Source organism: Rutilus rutilus (assembly GCF_951802725.1).
Source record: "Rutilus rutilus genome assembly, chromosome: 11".
Lineage (NCBI taxonomy): Eukaryota > Metazoa > Chordata > Actinopteri > Cypriniformes > Leuciscidae > Rutilus > Rutilus rutilus.
The window spans coordinates 9,520,446-9,532,692 of record NC_140216.1 but is presented as its reverse complement, the minus strand read 5'-3'; the positions used below and the strand labels follow the sequence as shown (position 1 = coordinate 9,532,692).

The following is a 12,247-nucleotide window of genomic DNA, read 5'->3' as shown; positions in this document are numbered from 1 at the left end:
TCTCCTGTTGCTATGTGCTTGCTATTTTTCAAGTGTGTGTGTGTGTAGGTGTAGCATAGTGTTCTCGCTAATGTAGGTCAGTAGATTGCTCGCTCCCTCCCTGCTGTGTGTACGTGTGTACGTGTGTGTGTGTGTGTGTGTGTGTGTGTGTGTGTGTGTGTGTGTGTGCGCGCCAGTGTTGTTCTCTCTCCATTGGCTTCCAACATTACTCAACATTCGTATTGAGTTCAAAACACTATTGTTTGCTTATAAGGGATTGCATGGACTGGCTCCTCCACACATCTCTGATCTCCTTTCATCCCACCATAATGCTTTTAGAAAACTTAGGTCAACCAGTAGTCTACAGCTGACTGATCCAAGGACACGTTTAAAATTGAAAGGAGATTGTGCCTTTTCAGTGGCCGCTCCACAGCTTTGGAACAATCTGCCATCTTACATAAAGAATGCACCAACATACATTGATTTTAAATCTTTGCTTAAAACCCACTTATTTACTGTTGCTTATGGTCATAAGTGGACCTAGTAGTATAAATTGTAGTGTATTGTTTATTTCTGTGTTTTATGTTTACTCATTAGGATACCTGTTTACACTTTGTACAGCACTTTGGCCAACAGCTGTTGGTTTTAAATGTGCTCTATAAATATGACTGACTGACTCTGTGTGTGTGTGTGTGTGTGTGTGTGTGTGTGTGTGTGTGTGTGTGTGTGTGTGTGTGTGTGTGTGTGTGTGTGTGTGTGTGTTGGGTTTAATCCTGAGGGATAAGCAGGCAGGGCTGAGAGGACCCAACTGTGAAAGATTAGGACTTGGCTTTCCCCGGGATACCACAGCGACACACTGAGGCATGTTTGTGAGTGCGTGTGTGTGTGTGTGTGCGTGTGCGTGTGTGTGTGTTTGTGTGTGTGTGTGTGTGTGTGTGTGTGTGTGTGTGTGTGTGTGTGTGTGTGTGTGTGTGTGTGTGTGTGTGTGTGTGTGTGTGTGTATACACAAAATACCAGCCATTTGCATCAGTGTCATTAATCCTAACTGGCTCCCTACAGTATCAGACATTCATTATAGAAATGTGTAAGCTGCAGTCAGTTGAGTTGAGAATATACTACGCCCTCCCTCTCTCTCTCGTACTGTGGCCTTCTTTCTCTTCTGCTCTGCTTTTCTTTGTAATATAGTGGCTGCATGCTTTCGTAGTATGTACTAAACATCCCTATTTAATACATACTACGAAAGCATGCAGCCACAGTCACAGTTGTCCATAGAGGTTGATACCTATAATATTATCTGTCAGTTTGACAGACTGAGTTTTATTATGTTTTTTCCCTGGGGTTGGTGCTGGACAGAGTTTAAATGATTTGATTTGATATTTAGTTGTAATTGTTTTGTTTTGTACTGTCAATTATTTTCTCATTCAAAGTTTTGAGTTATATGTTTTGCCTTTATTGGATGGGTGAAGTCGAGTAGATAGTGATAGGAAAGGAGAGAGCGAAACAGGATCAGAAATTAACCAAGTTGGGACTTGAACTTGGCAAATAACTTTTCCATTCACTTTTTGTCAGACTTAGGTTAAAATTTAATTAATTATAAATGTATATTAATTTATTATTATATTATATATATTTTATATGTATATACTCTGTATAATATTATATAATGATACATAATTTTTTTTTTTTAAATGATTTATAAAAAATGCATAATATTGTTAGATTATTTATGTAAATGTATTTTTAATGAATTTTTTTAAAAACCTTTTTGCTTTTTTTGCTGTTCATTTAAATAGTCTTGCTGTGTGACAAAAAGGATTTTTAGGATTAGGAATACTCAATGTATTTTCACAATAATATAGGCTAATATGAGATGATAAAAACAACAGCTAATAGTTATAAAAATTTCTGAGATTTCTTTGAAAAGCTCTGTGATTTCTACACTATTTGAGCTCATATTTTGTTGTATTTGTTTTGTATATTATTTTTTGTTTTGTTACAGTTTTTTGAATGAGAAATTATCAACCTGAGGTTGAGCTGGGACTCAAAATCAGGTTGATATTAAGGATACTCACAAGGTTATGGCTCCAACTTCTGTATTAATTTAAATTTTAGTTAAAGTTTTAGTAATTTTGCTGTGCATGTTTGCCATTTTTATTAGTGTCATTTTGATAAATATATCTAAATATTTATTAAAGGGATAGTTCACCCCCCCAAAAAAAGAAAATGCTGTCATCATTTACTCACCCTCAAGTTGTTCCAAACCTGTATGAGTTTCTTTTGTTTTGCTGAACACAAATGAGATATTTTGAAGAATGTCGGTAACCTGACCCCATTGATTTCCATAGTTTGGACATAGTCTTAGTACCAGTCATGCTTTGTACTTAGTCATCAGTACATTCTTGGAAGTGTACATTCCACACGTGCCATGGTGGCATTGTCCTTTTACCCGCATGTTCTTTGACCTATGACATGCTAACAACAACCACAAAAATGTACTGAGATGTTTAAACTAGTAAATAAACAAAGAAGTACAATTTAACCATAGAGAACTTTCTTGGTACCTATTGCAGTTATCCATGAAAAGAGCCGTCCAGCTCATAGTTCTCTGCTACTTCTTTTTCCCCCAAGGTTTTCATACCTTATTGATTTTATTTTTTATATATGTGGCTGATAAGTACACAAATTCAAATGCAGAAGAGTGTCTTTGGTTGTGCTTTAATTCATGGGAAGCATATATCATATCATATGCTCTTGCAGACAGAGACTAAACCGAGATGTATCGTACATCAAACTGGGAACAATGAATCACTGATTACCATTTTAATCAGTTTTCAAATATAATCTCATCATAAAGATTTTAGTTCTCCGCAAGCGTTCAAGGACCTGGCAGAGACCAGTTTAAACCTTTAGAATTGCCTTTAGAGTAAGTTATAATACCATCTGGATAATATTGTCATCTACCATGCATGATTACTTAAATCATTAATTAAAATGATTATGATAATTGGGTTATTAACACGCTTGATTGCCCTTGTCTGATGCAAATTATGGTAAAGGAAAAAGACTTACAAGAGAGGTTGGGGGTGGTGCAAAGAGAGATGAAAAGATATATGTGCCAAAGGGAAGGAATGAGAGTGTAACTGGATGTGGGTGAAAAGTAGAAAAAAGAGGAAGAAAACACTGATTGAGAGAGTGCTGAGAATAAACACCCTGCTCAATGTCAATAGCGTCAATCAATGATGTTCAGCTGTTGTGTAACCTTTCTACACTACTTTGACTTAAGAGCAAACAGAGCGGACATGCTCCTGCTGTTTGTAATCAGCTGAGGGCTGTTGTGTCTGCTTTAAGTGATGGCATGAACTTTGTGAACCTAAACATAAACTTTGAACAAAACTATATTTCTTATTTTGTCCAATTTTAAAACATTGTCTGAGGAAATAGAGTTTGTACAGGCACACTTCAGTGATATAGTGATGGTATCGGATGGTAATACCATGGTAATTTGATATACATCATGGTTCTAAATGATCACCATATTCATATACCACGTCATTTATCTGGTTCTTCATGCTACATACTTCATAGAATACATTGCCATGTCTAAACAAGCATAGTATTGTGCAACACCATGGTACAGTGCATCATATAGTATTACCATGGTACTTGCATATACTATGGTACTACCATCTGATACCTGTTACTCCAAGATACATCCAAGAATACTATACTGCTACCATAGTACAGTATTAGCGTGGTGTCATGTCCAGTAAACCATAGATACTTTTGTGTCCAAAAAACATGATGCTAGCATTGTACATATCTAAAACATCATAGTAATACTATGGGGCATACCGTACACACAAAAAAGGAAGCCGCTATACAGACCGGCTTAAAGGGTAGGTTTCCCTCACAGAAGATCCGCCTGCTCTTTTATAGCACTGCGACACTTGTTAAATCATCAGGGCCTGTTTATCATGCAAAACCACCCTCCCACCAGTTCTGGACAACAGACGCAGCTGAATGGGTCCAATCAGTAGAGCTCAGGGAGAAATGTCAAACAAGCCATAACACTGCACAACATCACTGTTTCGTCACGTGTATCCCCATACTCTCTAGAGTGGGAGGGAGAAGAAAAAGGGACTGGCTTCCTACTTTGATGGAGAGCTCTTAAAGTTAACATCAAATCCATCCAATTAGAAAGTTTTTATGTATGCATTCATTAATTCATTAGTGCATGTTATTCCAAAGAAAAAACATTTCTGTTTGTAATCTTGCATCAATATGTGACTTGCTTCATCTCTGAAATGTTTTCTTTTGTTTGATGTCACCTAAGAAATGTGGGCTGTTGGTTAATGTAGTCATTTAAAGCAGCATTCAGTAACTTCGGGATTTCTTCGCTGTATTCTGGCTTTTTGCTCGCAGGTTTCTCTCTAGAGCTCCCCCCACAGCTTCGGAATAGATATTTGACAACACTGTTGTAAAAACTCGTTGACTATTCTCAGACACCAGAGGCTAGTAGATCAACGACATCAAAGCAGATGGGACATTCTTTAAAACGTCTTCTTCATTCGGGTTCGAACAGCGTGAGGGAGCGCAATAATGACAGCATTTTAGCAGATTTCTTTTGGCCGTAAAGCAATTGTTTACATCGCGAGACCTGATATCACGCGAGACTAACTGACGCGGCGGCCGGCGGCCCGCCGGCTCAAAGTTGCAAGTGCGCATTTTCCGCTCAGGGGCACCAGGGGGGTGCGAAACGACCACCATTCAACCCGAAATAAGTAATATAACCATTCCAATGACTCCGAAGCTGTTCAGTTAAGGTAAAAAAAGTTACTTAGTTCACCTTTAATACTGAAAGCAAGTCATTTGTCAATTCAAATCTATCTCATCTATCATAATGCCATATAAACACCCACTTTTCACAATTCAGTCAATTCGTGATAGATAAAATAGTCCCTGCTTACACCTTTTTTCTCTTTGAAAATCCTTTTTTAGAAAAATGACTCGTTACGGAAGCAAAATGGGTTACGAATGCTATTCCATTTAAACTGTAAGACGTTTATATCACGTTTTCACAGTATAGCCTAGTAGATGAGCTTCCAGTCTAATTTGTGATTGTGTGTTGCATGGTGGTGAATGTGTTGCTGGTTTCAAATAGGCCCTGAGTGCAGTGCTGGTTCATTATCAATGATGCTCACACTGTGTGTTCCATCTTGCCCTACAGGTGGTCCACTTACATACTCCAAACACACACACTATGAGTGTTATCCATAAGATACTGATGCATACTCACATGTATAGGGGTATTTTTAAAAGCTGTTGAATGCACTGAACTAGCTTTTTACTTTAAAGTGTCTTGACAGAGTTTAAATAGGCCTGTCTTAAAACAGAAATAACCTTAATAATGCCTTTGTTATTTTTCAGGTTCTTCCTGCTGTCCTGGAGACTCGCTCTCAGAGGGAAATGATTCCACATGAATTGCATGGACCGCTCTCCCACAGCAGGTGTGACTTCCATTGCTTAAGACTGAAATCTGTGTCCATCCAACCTTAGGCACAGGACATTTCCCCTCTCACCACCACTCTCCTCTCTACCCCATCCCCATCCTCGCTTCGAGCCAATCAGTGAGAGGGCACACTCTGTTAGCAAGACAAGCTGAGACCAAGAGGGAGCGGAAAAGAGCCAGAAAAGACAGGGGGAAGTGTGGTACAAGATTCTCAGACACCATGAAGTCAAACCAGGAGCGGAGCAATGAATGCCTGCCTCCAAAGAAGCGTGAAATCCCAGCAAGCACTCTGCCCTCAGAGGTTAGGCCTATGGTGATGGCGCCTGCAAGTGATAGCCAGCGTGGGGGGAACCTGGCCTGGCTTGCCAGTCTGGCAAGCGGACATGACAGAGGGCGGCAGCACATCAGCACCTCCGCAGAACCTGAGGGGCCTCAATACAAACCATTGTCAGCCATGGCTGAAAGCGTTCCTTCCTCATCCACGCACTCAACCAGAGCTCTACCTACAGTGACCACAATACCTGCAGTGTACACGTCACCCCTCTCTCAGCCTACTGGCACCATCCAGTACACACCCCTGCCTCATAATCTACATTTCATCAGCTCTCCGTATACTACACCATATGCTGGCTACATCTCTCCACTAGTTCCCCATTCGGCTGCCACCACTACCGCACAACGTGAGGTTTATGCCAGCACCTCCATTTCTCCAGTATCCAAAATTGACCATCACCATAATTTGGGCCGTTCAGGCCTGGTCTCAACTGACAACACCTCTTCAGCCCACTCCACCCAATACGTCCACATTGCTGGTTCTCCTCTAAGCGTATCCCCTCGGACTGCTCCATCACCCCATGCTCACTTGCCTCTACACTTACACCCTCACCACACGCTCCCCCTCAGTGGCCCCTCGCAGGTCTTAGTTCAGTACACAGATGGACTTTTACCCAAGAGAGAGGAGACAAGGTCCAGGGTGGTGCTGAACGGAGAGCTGGAAAAGGACAGACGCTTTGGTCCATCTCCCGAGTCCAGTGCAGGGAAGCAGGGCAGCACTGCCAAAGGGGGTTCCTCCTCCCATCAGCACCATATTCACCAGCAGCAGAGCCCACGTCACTATGAGGCTCGGCATGTGGTGCTACCTGCTGATTATGCGCAGGACAGTACAGCCATGCGGACCTCGTTGGTGCTGGTTCCAAACAGTCATAGCTCCAGTGTTGCTGATCCCGGAGGTTCACTGGACAAGCTGCCTCCCCCAACATCCCACACTGAAAAAGGAGGGATTTGTGCAGGCAAACCTGTGTCCCGCTGTTCTTCCTCCTCTGCCTCCCTTCCATTTCCTCCTCCCCCTCCACCTATGGACAATCTGAAGGGAGCAGTTACCACACTGTCTCCCCATGCAGTTATCCAGACCACGCATAACACCACAGAGTCACTGTCCCTGGGCCTCCCCTCCACCAATTTCTACTCCACCCAGCAGCCCATCATTGGTTACATTGCTGGCACAGGGCACCAACAACCTCTCAGCTACCATACCAGCCTACCCCAGCACCTGGTCATCCCTGGAACTCAGCCGGTCATCATCCCAGTAAGTGGAACCGATACTGCTACATCGACCACAACGCACTTGTCTGCGGCACTGCCCCATGCTTTCGTCACCTCAACGGCCCCCAAAGTGGAGAATTTTGAACCTCCGGCCCTATATTCCCACCCTGCCCCAGCTGTGGTTCAAGCCCAGCTGCATCTGCCTGTGGTTCCAGCCCCTGCCAGCCTGCTGACGACTCCACCACCACCCTCAGCCCCTTCCCTGCCCCCTTACTTCACAAAGGGCTCCATCATCCAGTTGGCAGATGGGGAACTAAAGCGGGTGGAGGACCTGAAGACGGAGGATTTCATTCAGAGTGCTGAGATCAGCAATGAGCTGAAGATTGACTCCAGCACTGTAGAGCGTATCGACAGCAGTCATACACCTAACTTCGCTATTATACAGTTTGCTGTAGGAGAACATCGCTCACAGGTGGGGTAATACATTTTTGCTTTACAGTTGCTAGAAATGTTTGATGACAAACCTGAGCATCTTTTTCCCATATATACAAGGATAAGGGTGGGCGATATACTGTATCAGTAGAAATAACAGTAGAAATGTGTCAAATTATATACATTTTTATACGATCATTGTACAGAACCGCCGGCACATGGTAGTAAAAGAATTTATTAGAAAAAATAATGTAATGAAATTGACTATTGGCTAAGCCCCTATGTAATTATATTGTAATCAAAATAAATGTTTTCTAGAATATATATTTTTGCTTATGTTGCCCACCCCTATGAACAGATAGCACAGGTTGTTTTTTGCTAAATTACTATTGCAATGATTTTTCAAATGCTCATAAGTATGTTTCTACTGTATATTTTTATGGAATGTTTATTATTAGGTATATAAAGTGCATTTTTTAATGTTATCATTCACATTAGAATCACAGTCATTTGAATCCTGCTGTCTCAACAGGGGGAATTTCAGTGGAAATATATGCCAATATATTTTGCCCCTTAAAGAGATTTTTATAATATGCAGATGGTATCCAAAGATGGCTAATTTAATTTCATATTTAACAGTGCTCACTGGGAAAAAAATCTTTACGCCTTTTACAAATGCCCAGGGATCTTCTTTACTTTATTACATCTTTCATGTATTTTTATCATCTGTTTGAATAACCATATGATAGTCATTAAGTTTATTTTTTTATATGCTTTGAGTGTGTGAATGTCCTCCTATATGAACTCCACCTGCACTCAATCAGTGTAACTAGATGTGGGGTAAATTGGCATCTGAAATCATCTCCCTGTTCCATAATCCCTCCCCTGGTTGTCCCCATGGCATCTTTGTTTAGTTTGTGTGGGATTCACTGACAGAATTGAGTCATTCCTTATTTCTGCTTCCTTCTGTTGTGCTGTGAGTAGGCTGTATGAAAAATCTGCTTCGTTTGTCTGGGAGTTGAGATGGGGCCACCCACTCAAAAGCAGTTCTAAAGTCTGTCAGTTTGAGAGGCTCTGATTAACAGATGCTATTTAGCAAAGGCATTCATTCATATCATCAGGCATTTGTGCATGACTTCTACTGTGTGAATTCCATTTCCTCTTTTTTTGCCTCCCTTTTTTTTCTTGCAGGTCAGCGTGGAGGTTCTAGTAGAGTATCCTTTCTTTGTGTTCGGCCAGGGCTGGTCATCCTGTTGTCCAGAACGGACTAGCCAGCTGCTCGAGTTGCCATGCACCAAGCTTTCAGTGGGTGACGTCTGCATCTCCCTCACCCTGAAAAACCTGAGGAACGGCTCCATTAAGAAGAGCCAGGGGCAAGTCTTGGATGCGCCTACCCTTGGTCCACCCCTTAAACCACCCAAAGCACTCTCAAGCGGCACACGTGGAGGTGTTCGGCACTCAGAACAGGAAAATGGACTTGGGCAATGTGTAGATCAGGGAGGTGGAGGCGGTCAAGGCAATAGAGAGAATGGAGAACTGAGGTTTAGCGAAAGAGACATCTGCAAAGCACCACCACTCACTGAATCAGAGTCCGGTGGTAAACCCACAGGCCGTAAAAGGAGGTGGTCAGCCCCTGAGGGCTGCAAAGTAGAAAACCCTGAAGGAGAGCCCCCTTTAACGTTCCCCAAGCCTTCCTTCATCCCTCAAGAGGTTAAAATCAGTATCGAAGGAAGATCAAATATTGGCAAGTGAACACATATTGGACTGTCAGATTTTAAAAGCAAAATTTGCCCTCAGAATGTTTTTTTTTTTTTTTTAGTTCTGATTTGATTTTTCTATCCAGATTACTATACTTAAAGGCTAAATTGACTGAGTGTGTACGTGATCACTTCTAACATTGTAATAGATGTATTCAATATTACACAAACAATTGGTGCAATTTATTTGATTGGTCAAATTCAGGGCAGATGTAGTACAAGGTGAGAAGGTAATGAGACAACTGAGCACTGCATGATATCCTGAAGGCTTCAGTATATACAATCAGTCACAGCTAACAAGGCTAAGTCTCTCTAGTCTCTCACCTATGATGTCCTAAGACAAACTTGGTTCAACTACACCTAGTGGCAATTTAAACATTCACCTGCTGAGTGAACCTGAAAATGTTAGTAAGGGAAGATGAACAACTGGTGTGAATGAAAATTGCTAATGGTGGCAGAACGGAAATCACTCCTCCACTGGTTGCAGGAGTTTACATGATGTCAGCCATCTTGTTTAACTGTGACTAAAAGAGACTATCCAAATCAATCCTAACAATATAGAGCAGCATCATCAGCGCAGTTAGACTAGTATAGATTATATTAACATTTATTGAAATGCAAGAAGAGGTTTCCAAATACTATGGTACCGGCCAAGAGAGATGATGTCATTGAGCGGGGACAGTTGCCCCATTGAAAGACGAAACTATAATTTTAAACAGGGAAGATGGACGAGTCTATTTTTATATATCCAACTGTCTAACCTTTTATTTAACTATTTTTGTAGTTTTGCATGTTTTAATTTTCTGTCTCACTTTTCAAACCCTCCCATCATACCTTGATGGGTAGATTTTTCTTGTTTTGTTTTTTTGTGATGAATGTGTAAACCTTGCAATCAGGGGTAATTTTTTACGTAGACACAGGATGGGTTCTTTCTTGATACAAACACAGTGGTGAGTAGTCCCTTGTTTTTAGTGCAGTCTCACCTGTTTTTTGTTCAAACAAAAGAAAGTAGATTATTTCGAAAGAAAGAGAGCGAAAGTTGTCTGAGGAGGATGAGATGAGTGTTGTCCTGAAGCACTTAGTTAACACCTGTCATGCTCACTAGCTGATAGTCAACTGAGTCAAATGATGATGATTATTATATTAATTATTACTATTATTATTATTATTACTGCTACTACTATTTTCTGTTGATCTTTTAACATGAACACCGTACTGTATGCCGTATCATGAATTTGATGTTGTGTGGCACTCTGTGGGAAGGTGATTTGCTCACAAGGGTCGCCGTGAAAGGATGAATGTAACTGTTGATGAAAGAGCAAACAATGAGATTTTGTCCCCTAGAGGACTGCTTTAAAGGAAGCACTTTTTTCATTGCGTCTGATTGGCTTAGCCATCTGAAGCAAGCTGACGGCTTGAGTAAAGGCGGACACAAGAGGCCGTGGCCATTTAAACAACTGCCATTTAAGTCATTTAAAGCAAAAAGAGTCATATGAAAGTGTGAATGTAGATGGAAATAAATACAGAGACTGTTTATATATTTACAAGAGATATGAGAGTTGACGTGAAAGTGAGAAACTCTGGCTACAGAAATCTTTGGAGGACCGAAGGGTGTCATATACCTGTTTGTTAGCAATGTATGTGGTCGTGCACGCATGCGAGTTTGTGTGCAGCTGCGCACGGGCTTATACACATGTACACGGTTACGGTAATTTTCAATCATGTTGAAATATGTCATGTATTTTTTTGTACATTAACATGTATAGAGCTGAAAATGCTATATCTATCTTACTGTATGAGAGCGTAAGACTACATGAGCACGTTTTTAGTCCCGTCCCCCAAGACTCATCGAACGTATGTGAAAACAGTCATGTAGTGATTTTAGTGATCTGTAGAATATTTGTGTGAGTGTGCGTGAGTGTTTGTGTGTGTGCGTGTGTGTGCGTGTGTGTGTGTGTGTGTGTGTGTGTATACATACCACACATATTATAAATAGATATTTAAGTTCTACTTAAAAGAATATTGCAATTTGCACATCTGGAGAGATAGTAACATGATTTATTTTGTTTTCTGCCAGCACAGGACAGGGCCGAAAACCCAATTTTTACTAAAATGTAGCAGTTTCTTGACATGTTTGCTTGGTTTGCAGGTCTGTTTGGTTCATTTTCATTAGGAAAACAAGGAAGCCCCTTTTAAGGGGGGGTTGAATTACACACAAACACATGAAAGCAGGATTGTGCACGGTGCTTTGTCAAGGCGTTCGCTCCGTAGGGGTGGATGATGTCATAGCTTTTGGCCTGCAAACCTCGTCATTCGAGCGGCCAAGACTCAAGTTAGCTTGGGTTGGTGAAGATCTGGCAGGAAGAAGGGTTGTAGTAGAAAATAAAAGATGCATTGATGGACGGATGGATTTAATGAATGGTGGAGGGTGGGTGAGTGCACCCCATATACAATTTGAAAATGCTTTATTTTTTTATAATAAAACAGGGTTTCTCAGATCAACACCACAATCGTGCATTTTTTCTTTTTTCCATTTGACATGGCGTCTCTGTCCCCTTGTAATGTGCGTGTTTTAGTTTTACTTAGATTGTATGTGTGGATGTATCTGCTTCAACCAATCAAACTTGATATTTTCATTGTGTTTATTTTGGGCCAAAAGCTAGAAATAAGATGTGATATTGTTTGTCCATTGAACCACCCCAAGAACATGACTGTCAATGGCGAATCGGTCTTGCATTTGTTTGGGTTTTCTTATCTTTCACTGTTGTCCTTCTCTTCATGTAATGATCAGTGTTTCGATGTTGCTCACTGCTTCGATCATTTTACAGTCTGCCTCCTTCTGGTTGCACAGTGCGGTTCCACGTACACGAGAAGCATTCCGAACAAAAGCACGTAGCAATAACCCCTAGTCTCTAGTGCTGAACCAAAAAAAAAAACAGAGAACCGGACATCAATGCCAGATCTTCTGTTCGACCTCAGCAATCTGTCTTTTATCCTCTTTAGGTTTATTTGCGGTTTGCACAGCCAG

At 41.2% G+C, this 12,247-nt stretch overlaps 1 protein-coding gene across 2 annotated transcripts in view; it reads left to right on the top strand.

Annotated features, from left to right (window-relative positions):
- The window catches only part of atxn1a (ataxin 1a), a 99,156-nt gene extending 88,947 nt beyond the window's left edge, over positions 1–10,209 (top strand). For both annotated transcript variants that reach the window (XM_084423279.1, XM_084423280.1), the window contains 2 exons: positions 5,407–7,502; positions 8,654–10,209. In XM_084423279.1, the coding sequence (XP_084279405.1) occupies positions 5,709–7,502; positions 8,654–9,214 (2,355 nt within the window). In that variant the 5' untranslated portion in view covers positions 5,407–5,708 and the 3' untranslated portion in view covers positions 9,215–10,209. The remainder of the gene's footprint in view (positions 1–5,406; positions 7,503–8,653) is intronic.
- The last annotated feature ends 2,038 nt before the right edge of the window (positions 10,210–12,247 follow it).